Below are 27789 nucleotides of genomic sequence, written 5' to 3'. Positions count from 1 at the left end.
AAGATCTTTAGCAATGTAAGCATCATGGATTTTTCTTTTCCTAAATCTATGGCACATTTCTCCAAATATCCATAGTAAGAGCAGATTCTTTTCCTTTTGAGGGTAGGTTTGAATTTTGAAAACTGTTAAAGTCATTATTATGCCTCGTGAATAAAAATGGGTTAGCAAGATATTTGAAGTCCTCAGCAGTCCAACTCCAATTCACCTTTTTCCTGGATTTTCTTGCTGTTGTCAGAAAACTTCATAAACATTCATGCCTGTTACCTTTTAATTTTCGTTCTGTAGAGAGTACCTTTCTTCTTTCCTTTCTGAAGTTATAAATTTCCCACTTGGTTTACTTCCTCTTCAGTGTTGCCTGTCACTGTTTATATATCTTTTTAGAGTATATGTAACACCACAACCTCATACTTTGTCTTGTCTAGATGGTGAGCATTTTAAGCAGAGGAAGCAGTATCATATTCATCTTTGTGTGTCGGAACAGGCTCTCAGAATCTTGTGTGTAGTAAGAATTCAGTTATATTAAATTGAATCAATCTGATTGTCAATGATGTTAAGTTGAAATGAGGTGAACGAGGTAAAATAATGAGACCAAATTTCTTGCATGACTTGCATGACCCCTATGCCAGTTACAAATGAGGAATTTCATACATACTCTGCATAATGGCAATATTTAAACTGTACTCTCCCATGAATGAATTAAAGAAAATTCTGTCCAGATACAGTATCTGATGTTTAAAATCAGTTTTAAAATTCTCTCTTTTGTAGGATAACTGTCACACCTTGTTTTATACTTCTTTGTACTTTTTGTAATTTCTCAAATTTCTGTTATGAACACAAATTGCTTTTTCCTTTCTTTTTTTTTTTTTTGCGGTACACGGGCCTCTCACTGCTGTGGCCTCTCCCCTCGCGGAGCACAGGCTCTGGACGCACAGGCTCAGCGGCCATGACTCACAGGCCCAGCCGCTCCGCGGCACATGGGATCCTCCCGAACCGGGGCACGAACCCATGCCCCCTGCATCGGCAGGTGGACTCTCCACCACCGCGCCACCAGGGAAGCCCACAAATTGTTTTTATAATTTAAAAAAATCCTGGTAAGTCTTACTGATTTAAGTCAGTTTCATTACTCTGTAGTCACATAGGGTAGGGACCATAATACAGCATGATACATTGAAAAGCCATTGATGTTTTCCTTGTTACTTAGAATCAGTAAGATTATATTTCACAGATGAACAAATTTTGGTTCCAGTAAGTTTAGACATGTGTTTTTGATAGAACTGGAGCCCAAGTCAGCTGATGTGTATGATCTTATCCGTTATTCTTGTTTTTAACTTTGCATTTTAAAAATGAGATTCCACAAGTGCAAATATTAACAAGTTTATCAGATTTACCTAAAGTATGTAGTCTTTTTTTTTAATTTTTATTGGAGTGTAGTTGATTTACAATGTTGTGTTAGTTTCAGGTGTACAGCAAAGTGAATCAGTTATACATAGACATACACTTACTCTTTTTTAGATTCTCTTCCCATATAGGTCATTATAGAATATTGAGTAGAGTTCTTCGTGCTATATAGTAGGTTCTTACTAGTTATCTATTTTATATGTAGTAGTGTGTATACATCAATCCCAATCTCCCTTTATCCCTCCTCCCCCTTTCCCCCCGGTAACCATAAGTTTGTTTTCTACATCTGTGACTCCATTTCTGTTTTGTAAATAAGTTCATTTGTACCATTTCTTTTTTAGATTCCACGTATAAGGGATATCATGTGATATCTGTCTTTGTCTGACTTCACCCAGTATGATAATCTCTAGATCCCTCCATGTTGCTGCAAATGGCACTGTTTCATTCTTTTTTTATGGCTGACTAACATTCCATTGTATATGTCTACCACATCTTCTTTGCCCACTCCTCTGTCGATGGACGTTGATTGAGGTTGCTTCCATGTCTTGGCCATGGTGAATAGTGCTGCAGTGAACATTGGGGTGCATGTATCTTCTTGAATTATGGTTTTCTCCCAGGAGTGGGATTGCTATATGATATGGTAGTTTTTTTTTTTTTTTAAGTATTTATTTATTTATTTGGTTGCACTGGGTTGTGGCAGGCGGGCTCCTTAGTTGTGGCATGCGAACTCTTAGTTGCAGCACGCATGTGGGATCTAGTTCTCTGACCAGGGATCGAACCCGGGCCCCCTGCATTGGGAGTGCAGAGTCTTAACCACTGTGCCACCAGTGAAGTCCCCCGTATGGTAGTTCTGTATTTAGTTTTTCAGGGAACCTCCATACTGTTCTCCATAATGGTTGTACCAATTTACATTCCTGTCAGCAGTATAGGAGGGTTCCCTTTTCTCCACACCCTCTCCAGATTTATTGTTTATATATTTTTTGATGATGGCCATTCTGACCGGTGTGAGGTGATACCTCATTGTAGTTTTGATGTGCTTTTCTCCAGTAATTAGTGACGTTGAGCATCTTTTCATGTGCTCTTTGGCCATCTGTATGTCTTCTTTGGAGAAATGCCTATTTAGATCTTCCACCCATTTGTGGATTGGGTTTTTTGTTTTTTTGATACTGTGCTGCATGAGCTGTTTGTATATTTTGGAGATTAATCCCATGTCGGTCACTTCATTTGCAAATATTTTTCCCATTCTGTGGGTTGTCTTTTTGTTTATGGTTTCCTTTACTGTGCAGAAGCTTTGAAGTTTAATTAGGTCCCATTTGTTTATTTTTGTTTTTATTTTCATTACTCTAGGAGGTGGATCAAAAAAGATATTGCTGTGATTTGTAGTCTGTTTTTGTTGAGGGGGAAAAACCCAAACTTCCTTACTTTCCAGGAATATCAGATAAGGAATTTCAAAGTTCACATTTTGTGAGTCTTTGGGGTTACTGATGTTGCTGCTCTCCTCAGTCTCATTTTTGGGACTACTCTGCATGCAAATCCCTATGCCAAACTTTCCAGGGTCCTTGGTGGTGCCGATGCCCTGGTAGCCTAAAAGGGCTCATTCCCTTCTCTTTTATTTACCCAGATTCCTGCCTCCTTGCCTTTCTGCTAGGACCATATCTATAAGTATATCTGTAAATCAGTTTAATTTCGACATGATTTAAAATAAAATAATTTGGGTAGTAAATAGCATTAAATAGTGTCTCAATGTAAATGAATTGAGTTACAGTAATGTTCTGTTCCTTATAGTAATGACTTGTACTAGCCAGAGCACACTGCATGTTGACTCCTGTTGTGATAGTTTAGTAGCAAAAATGAACTTGTAGAAGCATTTAGGTTTTAAGGCTTTTAGTAATGTAAGTTCTTATTTTGCCTGTTCTATTTACGTAAAATCACATCCTCTGTGCTCTTTCATTTGGGAATCTAAATTATGGAGGAAATGGATACCTTTAGGAACAAATTAGCTTATTTAAGAGGAAGGCTCAATAAATGCAAAACATACAATTTGCTTTGATCTTGGAAAAGGTTCAAATTCTGGAGTAAAATTGAGATTTCTTGAGGGTATTAAGGAACTATAGGCAGGAAAAGAAAAAAGTGATTATATCTCCTTGAAATGTGGGAAATAATAGAAGCAAGATAATGAAGTTTATGCAAATATTTGGAGAGAGACAAATAGTGTTTAGTTAAAAATTAGAGGTTTAGAATTCATGAGGATGAATCAAACCATGTCCCACTTCTACAGTTACTAGAAGGAAATCTCTCCCACACACAGCCCTCCACTGCTCCATTCATGAACTTCTGCTCATCTGCCTGTGAGAGAAGTAGAAAGTACCCAACCATGTGTGGCTGTTAAGCGTTGTTTTGTTTGAAAAGCGTGAATAAGAAGCAGGGGGTGGGGCTTCCTTGGTGGCACAGTGGTTAAGAATCCGCCTGTCAATGCAGGGGACACAGGTTCAAGCCCTAGTCCAGGAAGATCCCACATGCCGTGGAGCAACTAAGCCTATGCACCACAACTACTGAGCCTGCGCTCTAGAGCCTGCGAGCCACAACTACTGAAGCCCACACGCCTAGAGCGCATGCTCTGCAAAAAGAGAAGCCACCGCAGTGAGAAGCCCGCTTCTGCAACTAGAGAAAGCCCACTCGCAGCAACAAAGACCCAAAACAGCCAAAAATAAAATAAATAAATTTATATATACAAAAAAAAAGAAGCAGGTGTGGGCCAGGCTAAGTCCACAAATGACCTATGAGTCTGATAAATTTGAGGAATGGAATTTAATAGATGCTATCAAGTTAGTGAGGAGGTTTTTAAGTATAATGCATTTAGTGCCTAATTCGTACTGCATTTTATAATTATAGAGATTATATTTTATGTATTTATTAATAACTAGTAGATATAGAGAGAGTACTTTAGTAATTTTAGGATGTGACTATCTTTTGAGTGAGCCTGCTAATTTCCCCCCTTGGAGGGAGATAATGGGTCTTGCGTTGACTTCTCATAGTGAAACTCTTGTTTGCCATAGGTTATTTTTAGCTGGGGCTGATCTGGAGAGAATTAAAAAATAAAATCCAAAAAAACAGATAAGTCCTAGAAACCTGAATCTAGAGGTTTGGAACTTGTTGAGCAGGCGCTGTAGGTTTCTATGGTAGTACCCCCTATGACTGAGAGAGCTAACAACCAGCACGATGAGAAGTATAATCATTTAATTTTGTCTTGATTCTTTTTTTTTTTTTTTTTTTTTTTCAGTACGCAGGCCTCTCACTGTTGTGGCCTCTCCCGTTGCGCAGCACAGGCTCCGGACACGCAGGCTCAGCAGCCATGGCTCACGGGCCTAGCTGCTCCACGCGGTATGTGGGATCTTCCCAGACCGGGGCACGAACCCATGTCCCCTGCATCGGCAGGCAGACTGTCAACCACTGCGCCACCAGGGAAACCCCTTAATTCATTTTTGAATTCCTGTTGAGCACCATGCCTGGCCAGTGGTAGCTGCCACATAAACATTTGTTTAAATGACTGTGGCTTGATACTAAGCCTTCAAGTGCTTAGAGTTTAGCTTGGAGACAGAATGAACACAGAATTCGGTCCTCTCTGATCAGCAATGAGAGTTCACAGCAGAAAGGTTTATATGGACTTGAATGTGAGAGCTGAGACTTAGGATTTAGGTACAGATAGGCGGAAGGGTATTTCTTGCCGCTCTGTCAGAATCGAAAAGTGCAGGGAAAAGAATGAGTGCTTCATTTGAGTAGGGTAAAGCGAAGTCTGTGAAGATACAAATTTGCTGGGGAACAAGTAAGAAATTTGAATCATTGGGTTGGAGACCATACTGTGGATTGCTTGTGAAATCTAGGAGATTTTTGAGTGTCGGAATATCCTTAACAAAATGGTGTTTTGGAAAGATTAGTGTGGCAATAGTATGTAGGTGGAAAGAGAAGGCGTAGGTACTTTTGTGGGCTAGAAAACTGAACCTCTGATCTTTACCAGCCTCTTGGGCCCAGACACACATAGCAAAACTGAAATTCAAACCAAAGTATTGAGTCCATAATGATAGTCTTTTCATTTCATCCCAACCACTTACAATTGATTGCATGAAAACAATCATCTCAAGCTAAATGAATAAAGATCAGATTTGTTTAGTTCCTCTTATAAAACATCTACATTGTTTACAAATATCATTTTGATCTTGCTTTCTTATATAAGGGTATCGACGTTTGGGGCCAGATAAATTCTTTGTTGTGAGGGCTGTGCTGTGTGTGGTATGATGTCTAGCAACATCCCTGGCCAAGCAAAAATGTCAGACATTGCCAGATGTTTCCTGGGGGCAAAATCACCCCAAGTATTGCCTTAAAGCATACTTACGGTGTCTACTTGACCAGAAATATTTAGTGCTGTATTGCAGGAATAAGTATCTTATTCTAGTAACTTTTCTCCATTTACATTTCTAAGTCATAAAATAATGTTCTGAAAATTAGGAAAAATTAAAATGATTGTGATTTATTGTACAAACTATTTGAGAGTCAAGGGAGTGCTGAGACGCCAAAACAACAGGTTTAAATGAGGACTTACACCTGGGCAAACTGGGATGAACAGTCACCATGGGAGTAATCATAAAACATTTATTGAGTACCTACTATGAGTAGAGCACTGTGTTAAGATGATAAGGAGTAGTCAGAAGAACTGTGGCAGTTGGAAAGCCTCATGAAAAATGGAAAGTCTTGAATTGGTCTAGAGGTAAGGCTTGGGTTAGACAAGGAAAATGGAAAGGAAATTATTTTTGCCCCTGTAGTAAAAAGAGCTATAAGCAAAGACACATCTGTGGTTTAACAGATGTGTGAAGTGAACATTTATTTGGCCATTTTGGCTGGACAAGAGGGTTTTTTTATTGGAGTACTTGAGAGAGAAGATCAAGGATGTAGTTTTGCATCGAAAACACAGGATCTTGAAAATTAAGCTGGGGAGTACATCCAGTGAGAAAGTTTTTGAGCTGTGAAACAATGTTTATCCTGACCTGTGTTTTGGAGAGCTAAGTGGTAGTAGAGGATGGATTGGAAGGTTGAAAGTCTGGTAGGTGTGGGGAAACCAGTTTAATGAATCGATAGAATGTGTTGATTGAATGTATGGAGTGAGAAAACAGTCAAGGTCATTACAAAAATTTTCATTTGTTGACTGGAAAAAATAATGGTGTCATTTTAGGTTTGTTTGGGGATATTTGATTTTGAGACAATGTCTATAGTAAGCACTTACAGCTCTGTGACTAACACCCAGGAGAAAAATTAGTACTAAAACTATTAGAACATATTGTATGTCCAAAAAATGATGATTGGTTATGATGAAACAAACAAAAGACTTACTCAAATTAAAAGAGTTTCTGGGGGCTTCCCTGGTGGCGCAGTGGTTGAGAGTCCGCCTGCCGATGCAGGGGATGCGGGTTCGTGCCCCGGTCCGGGAAGATCCCACATGCCGCGGAGCGGCTGGGCCCGTGAGCCATGGCCGCTGAGCCTGCGCGTCCAGAGCCTGTGCTCCGTGACGGGAGAGGCCACAACAGTGAGAGGCCCGCGTACCACAAAAAAAAAAAAGAGTTTCTGGGAATTCCCTGGCTGTCCAGTGGTTAGGACTCATCAGCACTTTCACTACCAACGTGGCAAGGCCAAAAAAAACCCAATAATAATAAAAAAGTTTCTGGTAGACATAAAATAGTAGGAATAAATATATGGTTATATCTTGTGAGGCAGCAGTTGATAAAATAACAAAAATAATGTGATATAGGAAGTGTGTGAAGAGCTCAGGTTTTACACTTATAATGTGTATTTTCAGATCCTCATGTCATCACTTCTAGCTTTGGTAATTAATAAGTGATCTTGAGAAAACTAGTAGGAAAGGGAAGAAAGTTAAGGGACTGGAGAATAGGTTAAATTTAGCCTCTTAAAGACACTGGGATAATTTGATTACTGTCACTTGAGAGAGATCCTGGTCAGTGGTTATGGGTATTTTGAAAGGAATGAGGAGGGTAGAAATGGATATGAATTAAAACAGGAAGAATTTAGTTCTGCTGATCTTATAACTGGGGTCCCCAACTGGTACATCAAGTATAACTGTAGAATTTCCATGATTATAAGTTTTCAGGAAAAAGGCAGTACTCTATTATGAATTTTTGTATAATTATTTCCTTCATTCATTCTGCAATATGGTCTTCCGTTTCTATAATACTGTGTGCCAGGCAGTTTTCTTTGGGGGTGAGGGTGAGGCATAAGGAATGATGTGAAATATTCCTGTCCCTGAGATGCTTGGAGTGCTATGTGAGAGAGGGTTAAACAATTATATATAGCTTATATATACACACACAACTACTTTCCCCCATCCCCCCAAATGTATTTTATGCATTTTAACCATCTTGGTATCCCGTACACTTTAATAATAAGGAATCCTCACATACCCATTCTTATCTTTCTATGTAACTCAAAAGAAAAAGAGAAGAGATGGGACTTCCCTTGTGGTCCAGTGATTAAGACACCACACTCCCACTGCAAGGGGTGCGGGGTTCGATCCCTGGTTGGGGGAACTAAGATCCCACATGCCATTCAGGATGGCCAAAAACTTTAAAAAAAAAAAAAAAAAAAAGAGAAAAGAGAATGTCTGGGTTGCCTTTTTTTTTTCTTTAAAGGTTTTTTGCTTTTAATAAATTTATTTATTTATTTTTGGCTGCGTTGGGTCTTCATTGCTGTGTGCGAACTTTCTCTAGTTGCGGAGAGCAGGGGCTACTCTTTGTTGCAGTGCACGGGCTTCTCATTGTGGTGGCTTCTCGTTGCAGAGCACGGGCTCTAGGCACGTGGGTTTCAGTAGTTGTGGCACACGGGCTCAGTAGTTGTGGCACACGGGCTTAGTTGCTCCGCAGCATGTGGGATCTTCCCGGACCAGGGCTCAAACCCATGTCCCCTGCATGAGCAGGTGGATTCTTAACCACTACGCCACCAGGGAAGTCCCTGGGCTGGTCTTAATATTAACTTTAGTTCTATAAGCAGAGTATAGTGTATTCTCTCTTCCTACTGTGGCGTAGCGTAAAGATATCGCCAAATTTTCTTTAGCACTTTAATTACCTGATATTTTATTTAATTATTTATTTTTTTGTAATTGCTATCTATGTATGCAATTGTAGCTAAGCAGGTATGTATTAGTCAATATACATTAAAACTGTCTCTTTCTTTGCAGCTGTTGCCACAATTTGCAGTCTGGTATAGTTTGAGACTTCCAGTCTTCCTGATGTCTTTTCTCAAAACAAAACAACTCATTTTCTGATTGCTACACTCCCAGTTGGTCTCCCAGCAGTACACAATTATGCCTCAACACTAGATGTTTGTCTCTTTAAAGAAGTAATTTCCAACCTCAGTTTTGTGGCATCCCAAGGAATATCAAAATTGTTTTGATACTCTTAAAATTAAAAAACCCATGCCATACCAGAATGAGAATCAAGAGAATCATGAAATGAAAATGGAAGCATAGAGTGTCACTGTCTAAAAGTTTGGGATTTACTACTTTAAAACTTTTCTTCAGTCTGTTCTGCTTGCTCTGCCCTGTTTGTTGATTCACCATGTTGTGTTCTGCTATCATACCAGCAGTTTATATCTGTATCCTGCCCTGCAGCTATTGTCACTTCAGGGCTTGTAAACTGTTCTAAGACTTTATTAATGAATTTGCCTTGTAAATAATTACCACTATTATTTATTACTAAAATTTCAAAAAGACTCTTACTACATATGAACTGAAGATATTTTTCTTCAATTGAGTTGTGATTTTTTTTATTGTATTTAATAGTGGGATCTATTACAACTTTATATTTTGTGGTTCATAAGGCTTAGAAGAGAGCAGGGAACAGCAGGAGGCCATTAGAATGATTACTATATTGAAGCCTTTAAGTCAAGGATCTTGTACATTCTTTTAGAACAATGTATTAGTTGGTAAAGTATGTAAAGTATTAGTTGGTAAAGTTAAGAGCTTAGGTTCTGAAGCAATCCTGGTTTTGCCACTTAAGAGCTATGTCACCTTGGACAAGTCATTTAGCTCACTGTGCCTCATTGACCTCATCTGTAAAACAGGGATTATATTAGTACCTATCTCATAAGCTTATTGGGAAGATTGAAAGGGTTAGTATACTTTAAATACTGAGGAACTTCCCTGGTGGTCCAGTGGGCAAGACTCTTAACTCCTAATGCTGGGGGGCTGGGTTCGATCCCTTGTTGGGGAACTAAAATCTGGTGCAGCCAAAATAAATAAATAAATAAAATACTGAAACCATGCCTGGCATGTAATAAGCCCTTGATTAATAATAACATTAATTATTATTTCACATTGACTCAGGAAGGTTGTTAAATCATTATAAAGCAAGGTATCCTAATAGCTTATTAAATTATATTTAGGTGTGGGTATGGCCAAAGATACTTTTATTAATAAAAGTTTTTAAAAAAACATATACAATGGAATATTACTCAGCCATAAAAAGGAATGAAATAGTGCCATTTGTAGAGACTTGGATAGACCTAGAGACTGTCATATAAAGTGAAATGTCAGAAAGAGAAAAACAAATAGCATATAATATCTCTTACATGTGGAATCTAGAAAATGGTACAGATGAACTTATTTGCAAAGCAGAAATAGAGACACAGATGTGGAGAACAAACTTATGGATACCAAGGCGGGAAGGGGGGTGTGGAATGAATTGGGAGATTGGGATTGACTTATATACACTACTATGTGTAAAATAGATAACTAATGAGAACATACTGTATAGCACTGTGAACTCTACTCAATGCTCTGTGGTGACCTAAATGGGAAGGAAATCTAAAAAAGGAGAGGATATATGTGTACGTATAACTGATTAACTTTGCTGTATAGCAGAAACTAACACAACATTATAAAGCAGCTATACTCCAATCAAAATTAACTTAAAAGAAACAGTAAATGAGTTCAACCTACATCTATTTCTTGTTCCTCTGCTCCCTTGTGTAGCTGACCAACTTTAGCCTTCTGCAATACCCCTTTGACATATCTGTCCGTCTTTACTCAACCCTTGGTCTTGTTCCCAGTGCCTTTTCTGAAGAAGTTACTCCACAGACCACCAACTCTGATCCATTGATTCCACATTCTGGGCAGACCTTTAAGCCTTTCCATCACCCTGATTTAAATATAAGCCTTTCCTTGACCTACTGTATAGTACAGGGAATGCTACTCAATACTCTGTAATGACCTATATGGGAAAAGAATCTAAAAAAGAGTGGATATATGTATATGTATAACTGATTCACTTTGCTGTACGCTAACATAACGTTGTAAATCAACTACACTTGAATAAAAAATTTTAAAAAAAATTCAAGCCTTTCCGGATGGACCTAGAGATTATCATACTAAGTGAAGTAAGTTGGGCAGAGAAAGACAAATATATGATATCACTTATATGTGGAATCTAAAAAAAAGGTGATAAAAATGAACTTATTTACAAAACAGAAGCAGACTCACAGACTTCGAAAACAAACCTGTGGTTACCAAAGGGGAAATGTCGGGGGAAGGGATAAATTAGGAGTTTGGGATTAACATATACACTCTACTGTGTATAAAGTAGGTAATCAAGGACCTACTGTATAGCACAGGGAACTCTACTCAATATTCTGTAATAACCTATATGGGAAAAGAATATGAAAATAATGGATATACGTATATGTATAACTGAATCACTTAGCTGTACACCTGAAACTAACACAACATTGTAAATCAACTATACTCCAATATAAAATAAAGATTAAAAATAAATAATAAAAATAAATTCAAATTTCCAATCTGAAAAAAAACCCCATAAAATTATAAGAATAGAAACAAAATTACAATCTCAAAATGGCCACTTTGAACTTACTTTGTTATGTTTCCTTTATCTTTTTTCATATGCACTTAAAAAACATTGTAATCATTGGTGTTTTGTTCAGGGTTCATTCAGATGCAAATATATAAGTCTGTAAATGTCATTACTATTGCAGGGAATATACATTGAACTTTGTGAAGACAGAGGCTCTTTTCTTTTGCCTTGAATACACCTTACTCAGTAAATAGAGAAGTATGATTTTGAGGTATTAAAATCTGATGATTTTCCTTAGCCTGTAAAAAGTTTCCATACCAATCTACAGAAATTTATTTCAATAACAGTTTTGATATAATTTTTATTTTTACTTTAAATAAAGTTAAATCTTTGTTGTTCTTAGCTTTATTAGCCTACTTTCAGCTGACTGCAACATGAAAAGTGATTACTGTGGTTACTATAAATTCAGTAAAGTGTCTCCAATTTCCCATCCTATCTCTGTCTTTTATAATATGTCTGCTATGTGTATGCATAAAAAAGTCCCAAGAGACATACTGCAAACTGTAAATAACTTGGGAGGATAGAATTGGTAGGGGGAGGGAGGTTATTATCACTCCTTACATTTATACATTTCTATATTATTAAACTTTTTTTGTTTTGTTTTGTTTTTTAATTTTTGGCTGCGTTGGGTCCTCAGTGCTGCGCGCGGGCTTTCTCTAGTTGTGGTGAGCGGGGGCTACTCTTCGTTGCGGTGCGTGGGCTTCTCATTTCTCATTGCGGTGGCTTCTCTTGTTGCTGAGCACGGGCTCTAGGCACGTGAGCCTCAGTAGTTGCGGCACACAGGTTCAGTAGCTGTGGCTCAGGCTCTAGAGCACAGGCTCAGTAGTTGTGGCTCACGAGCTTAATTGCTCCACGGCATGTGGAATCCTCCTGGACCAGGGATCAAACCTGTGTCTCCTGCATTGGCAGGCAGATTCTTAACCACTGCACCACCAGGGAAGTCCCTAAAGTTGTTACTTTTACAAAATAGTTATATTCTTAGTTGTTTTTATCACCAGTCATATTATACAGGTATGTGTGACATATCGGACAAAATATGATTTGTTATGATCAGTTTCATAACATTCATATTCTTAATTACATCTTTACTAGTTCTCTCACTATTAACAATAGACATAAATTATATTTAATGGTGTTTAATTCCTTTGTAATAATTGTCCTAAGGGAAAAAGCAACATCTTGAAAGACCAATTATTTCTAACATTTTTAAACAGCTTTATTAAGATAGAATTTACATACATAAAATTTACCTGTTTTTAGTATTGAGTGATTTCTAGTTTATTTACAGAATAGTACAACCATGACCATAATCTTGGTTTAGAATATTTTCAGTATCCCAGAAAGGATCTTTGTACCCATTAGCAGTCATTTCCCATTTCTCTCTCCCCATCCCCTCTCCCATCCCTGGGCAACCACCAATCTATTTTGTCTCATAGATTTGCCTATTCTAGACATTCCATATGAATGGTATCATGCAGTATGTGGTCTTTTGTGGCTGACTTCTTTTACTTAGTTTAATGTTTTTGTGGTTTATCCATATTGTAGCATTTTTATTGCCCCGTAACACATTTAAAATTTTTTATTTATGTATTTATTTTTGGCTGCATTGGTTCTTTGTTGCTGAGCGCAGGCTTTCTCTAGTTGCGGCAAAGCGGGGGCTACTCTTTGTGTTGGTGCGCATGCTTCTTATTGCAGTGGCTTCTCTTGTCGCGGAGCATGGGCTCTAGGCTCTCGGGCTTCAGTAGTTGTGGCACGAGGGCTCAGTAGTTTTGGTGCACGGGCTTAGTTGCTCCGCAGCATGTGGGATCTTCCCGGACCAGGGCTCAAACCCGTGTCCCCTGCATTGGCAGGTGGATTCTTAACCACTGCGCCACCAGGGAAGCCCCTCATATAGTCTTATGACAGGTACTTAAGGAAGGTTTCCTTGAAGAAGGGACATTTAAGTTGAGACTTCGTAGAAAGTACGAATGGGCTGGCCGAAGTTGGGCAAGGGAGGGTGAGGTAACCAAGAAGTGGAATTGAGTTTGTTTAAGGCAAGGGGAACAGCATGCACAAAATGACCTAGAAGCAAAAGTGTTGGGCTTTTCAGGAGTAGAAATTAGTACCATATGGCTATTATTTAGACTTGAGTGGTGGAGAAGGGTGAGAAATGTAGCTAAAAAAAAAAAGGTACTGCAACAGTTAGATCATTGCTGTGTTTCAAGGGCCATGGGGGCTGTGTTTTGGAAAAACTATCATAAGGGCAAAAGGAAACTGGCATAGAATTTTTAGCAGAGGAATATTAATAGATTCATTTTTCAGAAAACAATTTGGCTTCAATATATAGAATGGATTGGAAGGGAGCAAGACCAGAGATTTTAAAATTTTTAAAAGATTGTTCATTTTCAGAATTCTTCTGGCCATTCTTTGTCTTTACATTTTCATGTAACTTTTAGAATTAGGTTGTCCATTTCTATAAAAATGCCTGCTGACATTTTTGTGGGGATTGTATTCTGTTGATCAGTTTGGAAGAATTGACATCTTGACAACACTGAGTCTTCAGATCTAGGAACATGGTACATCTCTCCATTTATTTAAGTCTTCTTTCATTTCTCTCAGCAATGTTTTATTGTTTTCCGTGTACAACTCTTGCACTTCATTTGTTAAATTTATTCGTAAGTATTCTTTTTGATGCTCTTGTGAATGGAATTGTTATATTTATTTCATATTTAAGTTCATTGATATATAGAAATATGTTGATTTTTTTTTTTTTTGCCTGTTGATCTCATATCCTGTGACCTTGCTAAACACATTAATTAAGTCTAGTTGATTTCATTTGCTTTCAGTAGATTCCTACAAAGGATTTTCTATGTACAGGATCATACTGTCTGTGAATAAAGACAATTTTACTTTTTTCTTTCCCACATGGATGCGTTAATTTCTTGTTCTTGCCTTTCTGCACTGGCTAGACACTGTAGTACCACATTGAATAGAGATGTTGATAGTGTGCATTCTTAATTTTGTTCCCAGTCTTAGGAGAAGCATTCAGTCTTTTACCATTAGATCTATTTTCTGAAAGAGTTTGTATAGGATTGGCATTACTTTTCCTTAGTATTGATAAAATTAATAAGTGAAGGCATCTGGGCCTGGGCTTTTCTTTACAGGAAGATTTCTCATTACTAATTCAATTTATTTTTATAAATCTCTTTAGAGTCTCTATTTCTTCTTGAGTCCCATTTGATAACTGGTATCTTTCTAGGAATTTGTCTATCCAGTCTTCCAGTCTATCTGTTTTGTTGGCGTAAAGTTCTTCAAAATATTCCTTACAATTCTTTTCATATTGGTAGTGTTTGTAGCAATGCTTACTCCGTTTTTTTTAGTTTTATTGAGATATAATTGAGATACAGTACTGTATAAGTTTAAGGTGTACAGCATAATGACATTACTTACGTATTTTGCAAGATGATTACCACAATAAGTTTATTTAACATTCATCATCTCATACAGATACAAAAGAGGGGGGGAAGAAGAAGAAAATTATTGTTTTCCTTGTATTGAGAACTTTTAGGAAATGTTGGGCTTTTTTGTTTTGTTTTTTTTAATTGGAGTATAGTTGATTTACAGTATTGTGTTTCAGGTGTACAGCAAAATGAATCAGTTATACATACATGTATGTCCATTTATATTCTTTTCCCATAAATGCCATTACAAAACATTGTCTCTACTATAGTCTGTGCTATACAGTAGGTCCTTATTAGTTATATATAGTAGTGTGTATTACTCTTTCTTTCACATTTTGGCAATTCATGTGCAAGAAGCCAGACACACAAAACACACATTGTATGATTCTGTTTATATGAAATGTCTAGAAAAGAACATGGAGCAGAAAGCAGATTTGTTATTGCCTAGGGCTGGAGGTAGAAACCGAAAGGGGGTTTCTTTTTAGGGTGATAAAAATGTTCTAAAATTACATGGTGGTGATGGTTCGGGTAACTGAATACTAAATTCATCAAATTATACAATGAATTTTATGGTGCAGAAATTACACAGGCAAATTTTATGGCGTGTAAATTACATCTTGAAAAGGCTGTTTTTAAAAAAAGTTGTAAGGTACTTTTAGCATCTTTAAAAGTACAGAAACTACTATAAACTAAATGAATAAAACATCAATAATTCAAAATCAGTTTAAAACATCATAATCTCGCCTATACCAGGTAAATGGTAGGTAGCTTTCCTGTTTTTGTCAATGGCACTATAATTCTTTCAGTTACAACAGCTAAAAATTTAAGAGTAATTTTGTATTCTTCCATCTTTTTTTATTTCCTACCCTTATCAATTTGCCTACTAAAAACATTTTTTTCACTGATGCTTTTGAATTTCTTAAATAATAATATACAGTTCAGTCAAGAGGGACTGTTTTCTGATGGACACAGCCAATTTATTGATGGCTAATGTAACTTATAAGTTGAGATTGTCAAGATTTTACTTGTCAAGAAAACTTGAAAAATATTGCTTTATTCCCCTATTTCTGCTAAAATTAAGTCATAGAGGCCCAGTGGGAGAGCTGAACCTCCACCTCTATGCAGCATCAGCAAGACAGGAGGAGGCAGTGTCAGATGGGGCACTTTTTCTCCCTTTTCCCCATCCTCCATGAGTTAGTCAGATGCAGTAAAGGAGCTGATTTTACATCCCATCCATCTGGAAGTGCAGTAATTTTGTTTACATCATAGATTTCACTTAAGTGTCTTAATTTGGAAACCACTCTGGTTAGAATTCAAGTAACTTCACATTTTTCGTATAGAGTCACATTTGAAGTAAATTAACATCAATTGATGTAATCTGAACTAATCTGAGGAAAAACAAATGAAGTAGGAAGTATCTTCTCACCTTTTTGTTTTTATATACCTTCCCCAGGAGCTTATAAAATACTTTTCCTTTCTTCTTTACTGAAACTGAAGTAATTTCATAAATTGATTCATATTGTTATTAAGGATTTTTTAATGTATTGCTTTTCTCTGACGTATCATTTGAAAAAAGGGCTACAGAGTGGGTACTGCTTAAGTAAAAGGAATACATTACTAATGGTGAATGTGTGGTTTGTGGTAGGAAGGGAACTGGGAGTTGGAAAGCAAGGTATTTATCTGCCTTCTAGACAGGACTTAATGATATGGTTATATTAGGGAGTTAAGAACTATTGAAAACAGAATAAAATATTGTAAAGACATGTTTCTTCATAGTTTTTGAAATGAGAGTAAAAGAGAAAAATAAGACACATTTTAGGACTGGACAGTTGGCCTCATTTGGGTTCATTTAATAGTTGAGATTTGGGCTTATATTGATGATTGTAGTGTCGTTTTCTTCCTGTGCAGAAAGTAAATGTGGGTGATTTTAAACATACTCCATCGTTTTTACTCCCCATCCCCCAATTTAAATCTGTTCCAAAGGATCCCTATTTTATAATCTTGTGCTTAATAATTAACATTACCCTTTTTTGTTTTTGTTTTTTGTTTTCTTCTAGGCTGTATTCATCACCAAAGAAAAAACTTACACCAATGCAGAAATCAGTTAGTCCTTTAGTTTGGTGCAGGCAAGTTTTGGATTACCCAAGTTCTGATGTTGAATGTGCTAAAAAGTCTCTTATCCACAAACTTGATCAAACTATGTCAGGTATGTCTATAATTTTACTTGTAAATTCATCTCTTTGCTTTCTTTAATCAAAAAACAGATAAATGTTGACTGGTATGTTTTTAGGAAGGCAGTTCTTTGCTTAGGGGGTGTTTTCCAAATCACATTGTGCATGCCATCGTGAGTTTTTGCCATATGCACATAACCCTGTTCTGTTATTTTCTTAATAGCCTTTAAAAAAAATCTCCGTATTTTTATTTAGCTTCATCCTAAAAAATATCCATGAAATAATGGATTTTATGTAATAAGGTTTTTTCTGGTGCAAGCTAAAATAAATTATTTTTAAAAAATGTTTTGTCTGATATCATCTAAAATCATCTCACCAGCCTCAGGGAAATTCTGATGTGGTAGAAAGATACAAGTTGAGAACCAAAGAGCCCTCATTCTCACTCTGTCACTTTGTTGCTATGTGACTTTGCGAATTATTTAACTCCTATAAGCTCAGTTTTCTTATAAGCATGATGAACCCTGTAAGTGTTATTTAAGGATTAAATGATAATGTTGAAAGAGCCTAGCATGTTTTTCTGGCTCATGGTAGTGCTTAGTAAATGTATTCATTTCCCCTCTTTTTTTTTTTTTAACTTGGCATTTTAAGTTAAACTGCTTTTATGTTCTATTGTTTAATAGCATTCACAAAGCTGACAAAATGTGTCACTCTTTATGGCATTCAATGTAGCATGCCAGTGTGTTAGAAATGTAGGAAAAATATTATTGACTCTTTCTTGGAATTACTCTCAATCTTTTAAAAATAAGTTTCAAAAAATTTTTTTAAATTAAAAAAAAGAATATCAGTTTCTGGGAATTCCCTGGGGGTCCGGTGGACAGTACTCAACGCTTTCAGTGCTGGGGCCCTGGTTCAGTCCCTGGTCAGGGAACTAAGATACTGCAAGCCTCGCAGCGAGGCCAAAAAAAAAAAAAGAATATCAATTTCCTGGAATGCTCATGTAGTAAAAGATTGATGCATGATTACTAATCCTAAATAGAGTTTTGCTTTGTGTTTACTTGGCAGCCATGTCCTTAAAATTGCTTTTTTTTGGCTTTATTATTGAGGTACGTGCTCTTTTTTAGAGTGTAAGCTGCAAATGGTCAGGAAAAGCAGGGGGGAGCCTACACAGTTAAACTGTCATATAGTAAAGTGTAGTTTGTTGTGGCAGGAGCAGTGGTTATTATAAGAAAATAATGTATGGGATGGACATAGGAGAAAAAACCAAAGCTGTTGCACTTCAAAAGTAGCAATTGGAGTGAGTAGCTTTTTGCTTTATTATAACAAAGGCATTAAAGATAGTAGGAGCATGTAAGAAAAGCTGTTACTCTTGAACCAAAACTAGGTGTAATCAAGTACTGGATCTGCTTAACAGTGTTTAGATTTTATAGCTGTATGCACAGAGCAATAGCTATAGCTGTATATATTTAAAGAAAAATAATTTGGCTGTTGCAAGTTTGAACCTTGTAGTCCTAAACCTCTCTTTTCCCAAGTTAAAGGGAAGATTGTTTTTTAAATGTATTTTTTTTCATAAGGCAAAGCTTCCTAGGAACTTAGTTATTATATTCTAGCACAGCCGTTTTCTACTGCATCATACTCAGCTTCTCTTTAGTGTACCAGCATGTGTTCCTAAGATATTCTTCTCTTGTTTTTTTGATAGCGCATTATCTTTTTTACCCTTATTCTCCCTCCGGTTTTCTTTTCAGTCTTCTTTAAAGTTTCTCCCTTCTCTGCCCATCTTTTTGTGTGTGTTTTGGGGGGGGGGGATAATATTTATATAGCACAAATTTCCCACTTTCACCATTTTTAAATATACAGTTCAGTGGCATTAAGTACATTCACATTGCCATCACTACTCTCTATCTCCAGAACTTTTTTGTTATCCCATACTAAAATTCTGTACCCATTAAACTTCCCATTCCTCCTGCCTTTCCCCCACCCCCGCCCCATCTGCCCAGGTCTCTCTTTTGCCCCATTTCTCTCTGTTTTGATGATTTCATCCATTCATACTATATCCAGTATCATCTTTATTCAAACTAATCTCCTTTATTTATGCATATAATCAATATTTTTTGAGAGCCTGTTATATATCAGGCGTTGGGGAAAGGGTAGCAGATACATGATGAAGAAAGACTAACACTGTACCTGCACTCACGGAGTTTGGCATCTAGTAGGGGAAACATGTTAATAAAATAATTTTTATAACTGGTGATATGTAATAAAAGAATGATCTACAGTGCTTTGAGCTTGGAGAAATTAGAATTTTACTTCAGGAAGTAATGTTTGGCCTGAGTCCTAAAGATTCAGGAAAATTTAAGTGGGCTAAAGGGGAAGGCGACAGAGGGAGTAGAGTGTTCCAGGCGGTGAGAACAGCGTGTGCAAAGGCTCTGTGGGAGGCCTTTGGGAGCATATGGGAGGGAGCCTGGTGTACATGAGGAACTGGACATGAGGTCAGAACAATATGTAGGAGCCAGACTTTGCAAGACCTTAGAGACCATGTTAAAGGTTTTGGACTTTATTCTAATATTCTAAAAGCAATGGGAAGATACTGAAGGGTTTTATTCAATGGTATGGTATGTGTTGGCAGGAAGAAGAAATGATAGGATTTGCACGTTGATGAGGACATGCTTAGCTGTAGTATGGAGAGTAGATTGGAGAGGGCCAAAAGTGAACCGTAGGATGCTTTTGAGGAGGGTTGATGATGATAGCTGGGTAGTGTGTGTTGGGGGGAAAGGATCGTAGTGGAGATGAAAAGGTGTGAAAGGAAAAAGGAATGAACCAAATATGAGGAAATGAGGGAGAAGGAAGTATCTGCAGTGATTTCTAGGTTTCCAGCTTGTGTAATAGGATGAATGTTGTTATCATTCTGAGATAGAGACCCCAGGAAGAGAATTTGTTTTAGCTCGAAAATAATGAGTTTGGATTTGGACTTGTTGGCTCTGGGGTGCATTTGCCATACCCTCAGGGAAAACATTAAATGGGCAGCATATGTGGGACTGAAGCTCATGGAAACTTAGGCCTGGAGATATAAATAATGGATATTTGGGGGAATAGAGATAATAACTAATGTTGTGAGTATTAATGAGATTTCTCAAGAAAAAGAATATGGTTTAGAGTGAGAAGATAAAAGAGTTGAGAACTTGAAATGCTAGTGATTAAATAACCAAATAAAGAGAGACTGCGCTTCAAAGGAAATAGAAGAGTAAAGAGATAGGAAGGAATGAACACCCCTATTTCTGCTCAGGTTGATATATTGAGATCATGCTACATACTAAATATGTTTCGTGGTGTCTTGTCTCATGGTGAATATGTAGAAAAATATGTAGAAAACTATACTGACCAACTTACCACACTATCCAACTAAACAGAAAAACTAAACAGAAAGCATGTGTTACTCCTCCCAAAACCAGTGCTCTGCTTATAGGCAAACCAGAAACTTCAGAAACATCTTATTGTTTTTTCCCTTTAGAAATCCTTACCAGGTTTTTTTTTTGGTTTTGGTTTTGATTTTTTTGCGGTACGCAGGCCTCTCACTGTTGTGGCCTCTCCTGTTACGGAGCACAGGCTCTGGACGCGCAGGCTCAGCGGCCATGGCTCACGGGCCCAGCCGCTCCAAGGCATGTGGGATCTTCCCGGACTGGGGCACGAACCCGTGTCCCCTGCATCGGCAGGCGGACTGCCAACCACTGCGCCACCAGGGAAGCCCCGGTTTTTAATATTTATCCTTTTCTTCCTTTTTTTTTTTTTGCCACTTTTATTGCCTAGTTCAGTCTAATCTATTTAACATTAGAATTTCCATCAGTTTTTTTTCCTTAAGCTGATTGGATCATATTACTCTTGCTCAAAAGTCCCTGATGGTGTTGTCACTGCTACTGAACAAATTTCAGACTCCTGAGCATAGTATTCCAGGCCTCCTGTGACCTGGCCCCAGCTGGTTGTTTCTGTTTTGTCCCTCACCATGAACTTTACCTTTCTAGATTACTCACTGTTATTCCCTGGGCACTCTATGCATTTTCAAGACATGGTTTTAGTTTATGTTATAAACACAGATGAAAACATATACTTTCCCCACTTCCAGTGTCCTACCAAATTATCCTCTCAAGACTGCTCCAGTGCCTCTCCTTCCAAAAAGCCTTACTACCTAGTTTGTCTCAGTTGTAATGAATTACTCCTATCTCATCATTTCCATTAGCCTCTTTGCGCCTTTATGATAGTACTCATTTCATTTTGCCTTGAAATCACTGTTTTTTCTGCCTGCACTACTTGGCTTTAGGCCTCTTGAGAAGAAGTACCATGTCACATTTGTGTATTTATTCTGCATAGTACTTTGGTGATGGTCATAAATATGAATAAGCTGTAGATTTTAGAATAGGGTGAAGAAAAGAAAAAATATTTTAAGTATTAATTTTTCTTGTATATAATTGATATCTTAGCCCTACTTTCATACTATTTTTTTAATTTTATATGCATAGCACAAATTTTTCCCCTTTTTTGGCAGAAGTATTCTCCTTGGTCCAGAAAATGGGGCGGGGGGGGTTCTTTTTAAAAAAAGAATTCTTGTATGTTTGACCTTAATCTGGCCTAAATAGTCAGTATTGCTTTATTTTTTCAAAAATCCAAACTTTGGAACGACTATTTTTAAAACTCATTATTTCATAGTTTTTTGTTGTTATTAGCAGTATGTGTTTGTTATAGAAAAATGAGACAACACAAATATGCTTTTATATTCATTTTATTTTTAAAGGCCATTCAAGGTTGACACAGTTGGAATAAACTTTCCAACAAGATAGAAGTAACTTAATTTAGTAGCTAATAATTTGTTGAGGAGATATTCTTCCTATAGTATTATTTCTGTTTGGTGTGGCTCCTGTTTTATTTGCATAACAAAATTTAAGATAGTGGAAATATTTTGTTGGGATTATTAATGTGATATATTTCTCTCCACTACTATAGAAATGTTTCTGTGTTTAAACTGAGATAATGACTTACTGAATTTCCTAATTGGAAAATTTTTTTTTTAATAAATTTATTTTTATTTATATTTTTAATTTTTGGCTGCGTTGGGTCTTCGTTGCTGCGCACGGGCTTTCTCTAGTTGGAGCGAGTGGGGCCTACTCTTCATTGCGGTGCGCGGGCTTCTCATTGCAGTGGCTTCTCTTGTTGCAGAGCATGGGCTCTAGGTGCATGGGCTTCAGTAGTTGTGGCACATGGGCTCAGTAGTTGTGGCTCGCAAGCTCTAGAGCACAGGCTCAGTAGTTGTGGCGCACGGGCTTGGTTGCTCCGCAGCATGTGGAATCTTCCCGGACCAAGGCTCGAACCCTTGTCCCCTGCATTGGCAGGCGGATTCTTAACTGCTCCGCCACCAGGGATGTCCCCCAGTAGGAAAACTTTTGCGATGTTATTAGCCTTTTCTTCAATTTGATTTTTCCCCTTGTCATTAATGCAGCTCTCAAGAGGCAGAATTTGTATAATAATCCTTTCAACTCCATCAGTTACACAAGTCCTTACAGTCCAAATGCCAGTAGCCCATACAGCAGTGGTTTCAATTCTCCGTCCTCAACCCCAGTGCGACCTCCTATAGTCAAACAGCTAATACTTCCTGGAAATTCAGGTAAGGAGAGACAAAATGGAGTAATTAAGAAATGGTTTTTAACTTACTGCCCTGCCTCAGAAAATAACTTACTCATCAGTAGTTCAAGTTCCTTTATTTATGAAACCTCCAACTGGTTAGAGAAGATATCATTGAGGTGCTACTTAGCACCAGGTAGTATGATACTGGGCACCAGTGATACAGATAAGCCAAGTTACATTCATAAAGTTTTCTTTAGCATGTGTGTAAAAGTTTTTTAATGTGGCTTGATAAAATAGCGTCACAGGCTTTATTTTTTTAACCAGTAGATGCTTACTGAGTAGCTTGCTTAGGTTGTAAAAGCTACAGAGTTAAACTCTTCTAATAGGAGTTTTAATAAGCTTTGATATTGTAGTTAAATAATAGTACAAGGCTGTATATGAATGTGCCAAGAGGGTGTTTAGAGCTCTAAATGATATGGGAGAGGGATAGATTGCTATAATTGGGGGAAGAATGTTCTGCTGTGGTTCTGTGACTGAGACTGTTATTCTGTAGCTTACTGTTCTTTAGATTTCAGCATTCAGTTACTCTTATTACTGCTATTGGTATGATTAATTATCATAGCTTCCTTAAAAATTAAAGTATTATTAACCACATCAAACTTTTGACTTGTATACTCCCTAGTCTCATCACTTATTGACCCTGAAGTTTGTTCTGTACGTAGGTTGTTACTTGCTACTTATTTCACCCATGACTGTTGTACTAAAAAGGTTGTATTTGTTTAATATAGAGAATTTTATTCAGGCACTATTTGAGACTGACCTTATAGTACTTTTCCTATCATGTGCACTATGCTCTTCTTGACAACATAAACTGTTTCGTATTCTTCTTGCTCTTTTTATGTGCCATTCGTGTTGGAGCTGACTCTTATGGTGAAGAATTCTGGAAAACAAGTTTCAAATAAATCTGTATTAGAAATATTGGTGACAGTCCTGGGATTTTTTAAATTCTTCATTAGAAGTTGATGATCTGATGAAAGCATTTCCTTAGAAACAAATTAGAGTCTTTTGGATATGTATATGCTTTATTCCTCTGACCTGTCTTCTATCCCCCTTTTGGTTTACAGTGATAAAATGAATTTTTTCATCCAGTCATTTTCTTCATCCCATCTTTGTGCTTCACTAGTTAACTTCAGAGAACTCCTTGGATCCCCATTACTAGTTTAGCAAAGGAATTTTGTAAACATGGCATAATGCAGGAGAAATGAGCTTAGTGTTCTTTTTTTGGTTTGTTCCTAAATCTCTAAGGAGTCCTGATTTTCCTCAAATTATAGCTTTCTTGTTTAGGAAAAGTAGGTGCTTTATTCAAGGGAAAAGATGGTGGTATTTGCTAGTGACTGAATTTGGGAGGAGAAAACACATCTTAAATTCATCTATTTATAGAGTAGTTTCATTGGCTACCATGTAAAAGTTGAAATCCTATAGCATGTATTATTGAACATTAATTACTTGCCAGGTACTGTTTTGAAAACTTAATTGTTTCATAAGAATATAGATAAGTTATAGCTATAAGAAAATGTGTTTTGTATTTGTCATTATATATGAAGGAGTCTCTGTAGCCCTCTTTATACTTAATCAGGACAATTTTTAATTTTAACATTTGGGAATTTTATAAACAGAAAAGGCAGAATAACAATGAACTGAATCCAAAGATATAATATCAAGTTAATTGCAACAGATGTTTATTCAACTTTTGTTTCACTGAAGTTTGAATCATTTTCTTTTTTAAGGTAATTTGAAAAGTTCGTCAGACAGAAATCCTCCACTCAGTCCTCAATCCTCTATAGACAGTGAATTAAGTGCTTCAGAATTAGATGAAGATTCAATTGGATCCAATTATAAGCTAAATGATGTAACTGATGTGCAGATTCTAGCTCGGATGCAGGAAGAAAGTAAGTATTTTAATTGTTAAAGTTGTGGTCTTTCATTACTGTACAAATTTGTTGTTGTTATTAAATATGTCAAAGTGTTGTGGAATAATAATGTAGTAAGAATAGAAATGTTGAAATTTCAGAGGCTTTTTCAACAAGTGGACTGGTTTGTTCATTAACTTGATTTTAGAGTCCATAGTATGTAGAGCGGTTTGCTGTGTGAGGAGCAAAGAAAAACAGGCTATGCTCTGCTTCTGTGACTGGTAATCATACCCTGCATGTTACTCTACACTGTAACTCTGTAGTTATTACTCGGTTGCTCTTTGTTTTCTTAGTGTAGACCAGAGTTTCTCAACTGTTCTTTCATTATTGCCTCCCCAAGGAGCCGATTTAGACATTTTTCCCCCTTTTTACCCACCCCCACTCCCGTTAAATTTTAATACCGTTGATATACTGTATATCTCTTTTTGTACTGTAAGGGCCACAAACTATTATGATATCTAAGATTTTTTTCACATCCCCCAAATCATTTTTTTTCTCCTTGGGGGCAGATTTTATCTTTCTTAGAATGTTTGGTGTAGTCTGTAAAAAAGACCTTCATGGGAAAATCGGGATTGTGACATTAAATTAAATGAAGCATGTGATGTTGCTTTGCAAAGTGGTCCTTGCAACTTTTTAGGTCACATATACCTTTGAGAATCTGATAAAAGTGTTGTCCCCTGTCATTCCCAAAATATGCATATGCACAAAATTTTTCATACTATTTCAAGGGCTCATTAGTGCCCTGACTCTCATCTGAATGTAAGATGTTGGTGATAGTATTATTCTTGCCTGTATATTTTATTGTATGATGCCATAGGCTTAACTGTGAAGGAAGCAGTCTCTCTAACCTTCATAATGAAAAGATCCTTGAAACACAGATTTCAGAGTCTTGACAGTTGGCTGAGGTAATGGAGCAATGCTATAGTTTAGTTCAAATTTTTTCTGTTTAGGTCCTTTCTTTTATGTAAATATGTAGTAAGTTTTATCAAGCTATAACATTTATTAAGAAACTGCAATGTTTCTCACTCTGCTAATTCTTGTCTCATTTTCACACATCTTCCCTTAGAAAGATAGAAAGCTTTGGTGCTTGTTTTATCTATATTTAGCCCTAGAAACTAATAACATTTTACCCTTTTCTTCTGTAACTTTGTGTATGTAACTCCTCACTGGAAGTATGGTATTGTCAGCTAGTGAGGGGTTACTTATTGGCATGGATGTGAAAAAAGAATAAAGAATGCTGTGTAACTACCAGTTAGAATAAACTCACTCATTTCTTCTTTGAATCCTGACTTTTTAGACTGCAGTATTTTGTTAGAAATTCAACTAGCTATTTGCTGTAGTTTTCATATTGTGTGTTGGTAATGCATAATAGAAATTTTAGTCTTACTTTAAAAATCCTTTCTAAGCTATTCACACGCACAAATATTTCTTTTCCTGGTGAATTTTTTAAAAAATAAAACAAAAAATGCTGAAAATGTGTGTGATACCTCCTTGAAAGCACCAGCTTTTTTTTTTTTTTTTTTTTAAAGAGAGAATGAGTTTCCTTTTTACAACATTGTTTCTCCCATTCTTTGGTAACAAAAATGAAGAGTAACAGATTTGGGCGTTTGCCTGGTTAAGCTCCCTCATTTTTAAAATGAGAAACACACAATCCCATAGTGGTTGTGACTTCCCTAAGATCCCCTTGTTAATGGAGAACCTGCATTGGGATCTGGATTTTTCTTTTTTAAAACACCGCTCTTCTCACTGGTCTGTCATCTTTTGCTAGGTGACTTTAGTGCCATGTTTGCTATAAGATGACACTAAGTAATTTGTTGGTTACTACCGTGGTCCCCAAACCTGACCAAAGGGCTAGACGGGCCCTAGGAATCTAGTTTTACAGGTACCCTGGTGTGATTCTCATCCACTACTTTGGGGAACCATGTTGATATCACTTTCTGTGAATGAATATATAACTTAAAAGTTTGATACTTCTCTAGAACAGATCTTTTAGGCTAAACTGCCAATAGTTAGGAGGACTTCCTCAAAATGTTATCTAAATTCCATACATTATTTTCAATTGTAATTTTTTTTCTTGTTGAATATCTATCAGCATTTGTTTTTATTCTAGAAGGTTTTATACTATTTGAAGAGCTCCTAAGGTTGCTTGGGTATTTCTGGAGGTATCAATATAATTAAGGGACTCCTTTGAAAATTCTTACTTGATGGCTTAGAATTTATCTTGTTTTATTGAAGTCTCTTAGGTTATGAAACAACTGAAATTATGTTTGTGTCCAAGTATTGAATTCCTAAGAGTGGGATAGAAGTTTCCTTCATCATCTTCTTGAGTAAGATTAATGCAAGGATTCAGTATCCAGGGAGTATATTTACTCACTGATGTATTCTTTACACTGGTTGGGCAGTAATTGTTTTCCTTCAGTATTCCTTTAATGTTAATCTCAAATTTGGATTACTGTCTTTTGGAGTAGAAATATTTTTAAATTTATTGTTCTATTTTTAATATAGATTTCGGATTCAAGAAGAAATGTTGAAATTGGGCAAAAATTTATGAATTTCATTTAATTTAAAAATAGCCTTTTAGATGTGGTATATGCATCCTTATGTGTGGGAAAGTCTAAGGTGAATCAAGTGAAAGGGAGTTTTCCTTTACACGTTATACCCTATTTGAATTTCTCAATGATAATCTTTTGCTTTTAAACCTTAAAAATATTTAAATGTTTAAAAATAAAACTAAAGAAATAAAATAACACATTCATTATTGTCAGGTCTCCGGCAAGAATATGCAGCCACCGCATCTCGGCGCAGTTCTGGTTCATCTTGCAATTCTACAAGACGGGGTACTTTTAGTGATCAGGAACTTGATGCACAAAGTTTAGATGATGAAGATGACAATATGCATCATGCAGTATACCCTGCTGTTAACAGGTTTTCACCATCACCACGCAATTCACCTCGACCATCTCCTAAGCAGTCACCCCGAAATTCACCTCGTTCTCGATCTCCTGCTCGGGGAATAGAATATAGTAGAGTGTCCCCACAGCCTATGATTAGCCGCTTACAGCAACCTCGCCTTTCCCTTCAAGGCCATCCCACAGATTTACAGACAACCAGTGTTAAAAATGAAGGTAACTATAATGTCTGGAAAAACTTTGTCCTTCAGGGCTTCCCTGGTGGCACAGTGGTTGAGAGTCCACCTGCCGATGCTGCCGATGCAGGGGATGCGGGTTCGTGCCACGGTCCAGGAAGATCCCACGTGCCACAGAGCGGCTGGGCC

General features: G+C 36.9%; 1 protein-coding gene across 1 annotated transcript in view; it reads left to right on the top strand.

Moving 5' to 3' along the window:
* Positions 1–27789, top strand: part of SLAIN2 (SLAIN motif family member 2) — a 78895-nt gene that overhangs the window by 17195 nt on the left and 33911 nt on the right. The window contains exons 2-5 of the mRNA XM_065877952.1: positions 16825–16973; positions 22421–22585; positions 24333–24494; positions 27281–27640. Of these exons, the coding sequence (XP_065734024.1) occupies positions 16825–16973; positions 22421–22585; positions 24333–24494; positions 27281–27640 (836 nt within the window). The remainder of the gene's footprint in view (positions 1–16824; positions 16974–22420; positions 22586–24332; positions 24495–27280; positions 27641–27789) is intronic.

The sequence above is a fragment of the Phocoena phocoena genome, chromosome 5 (assembly GCF_963924675.1).
Source record: "Phocoena phocoena chromosome 5, mPhoPho1.1, whole genome shotgun sequence".
Taxonomy (NCBI): domain Eukaryota; kingdom Metazoa; phylum Chordata; class Mammalia; order Artiodactyla; family Phocoenidae; genus Phocoena; species Phocoena phocoena.
This window is presented reverse-complemented; position numbering and strand designations above follow the sequence as displayed.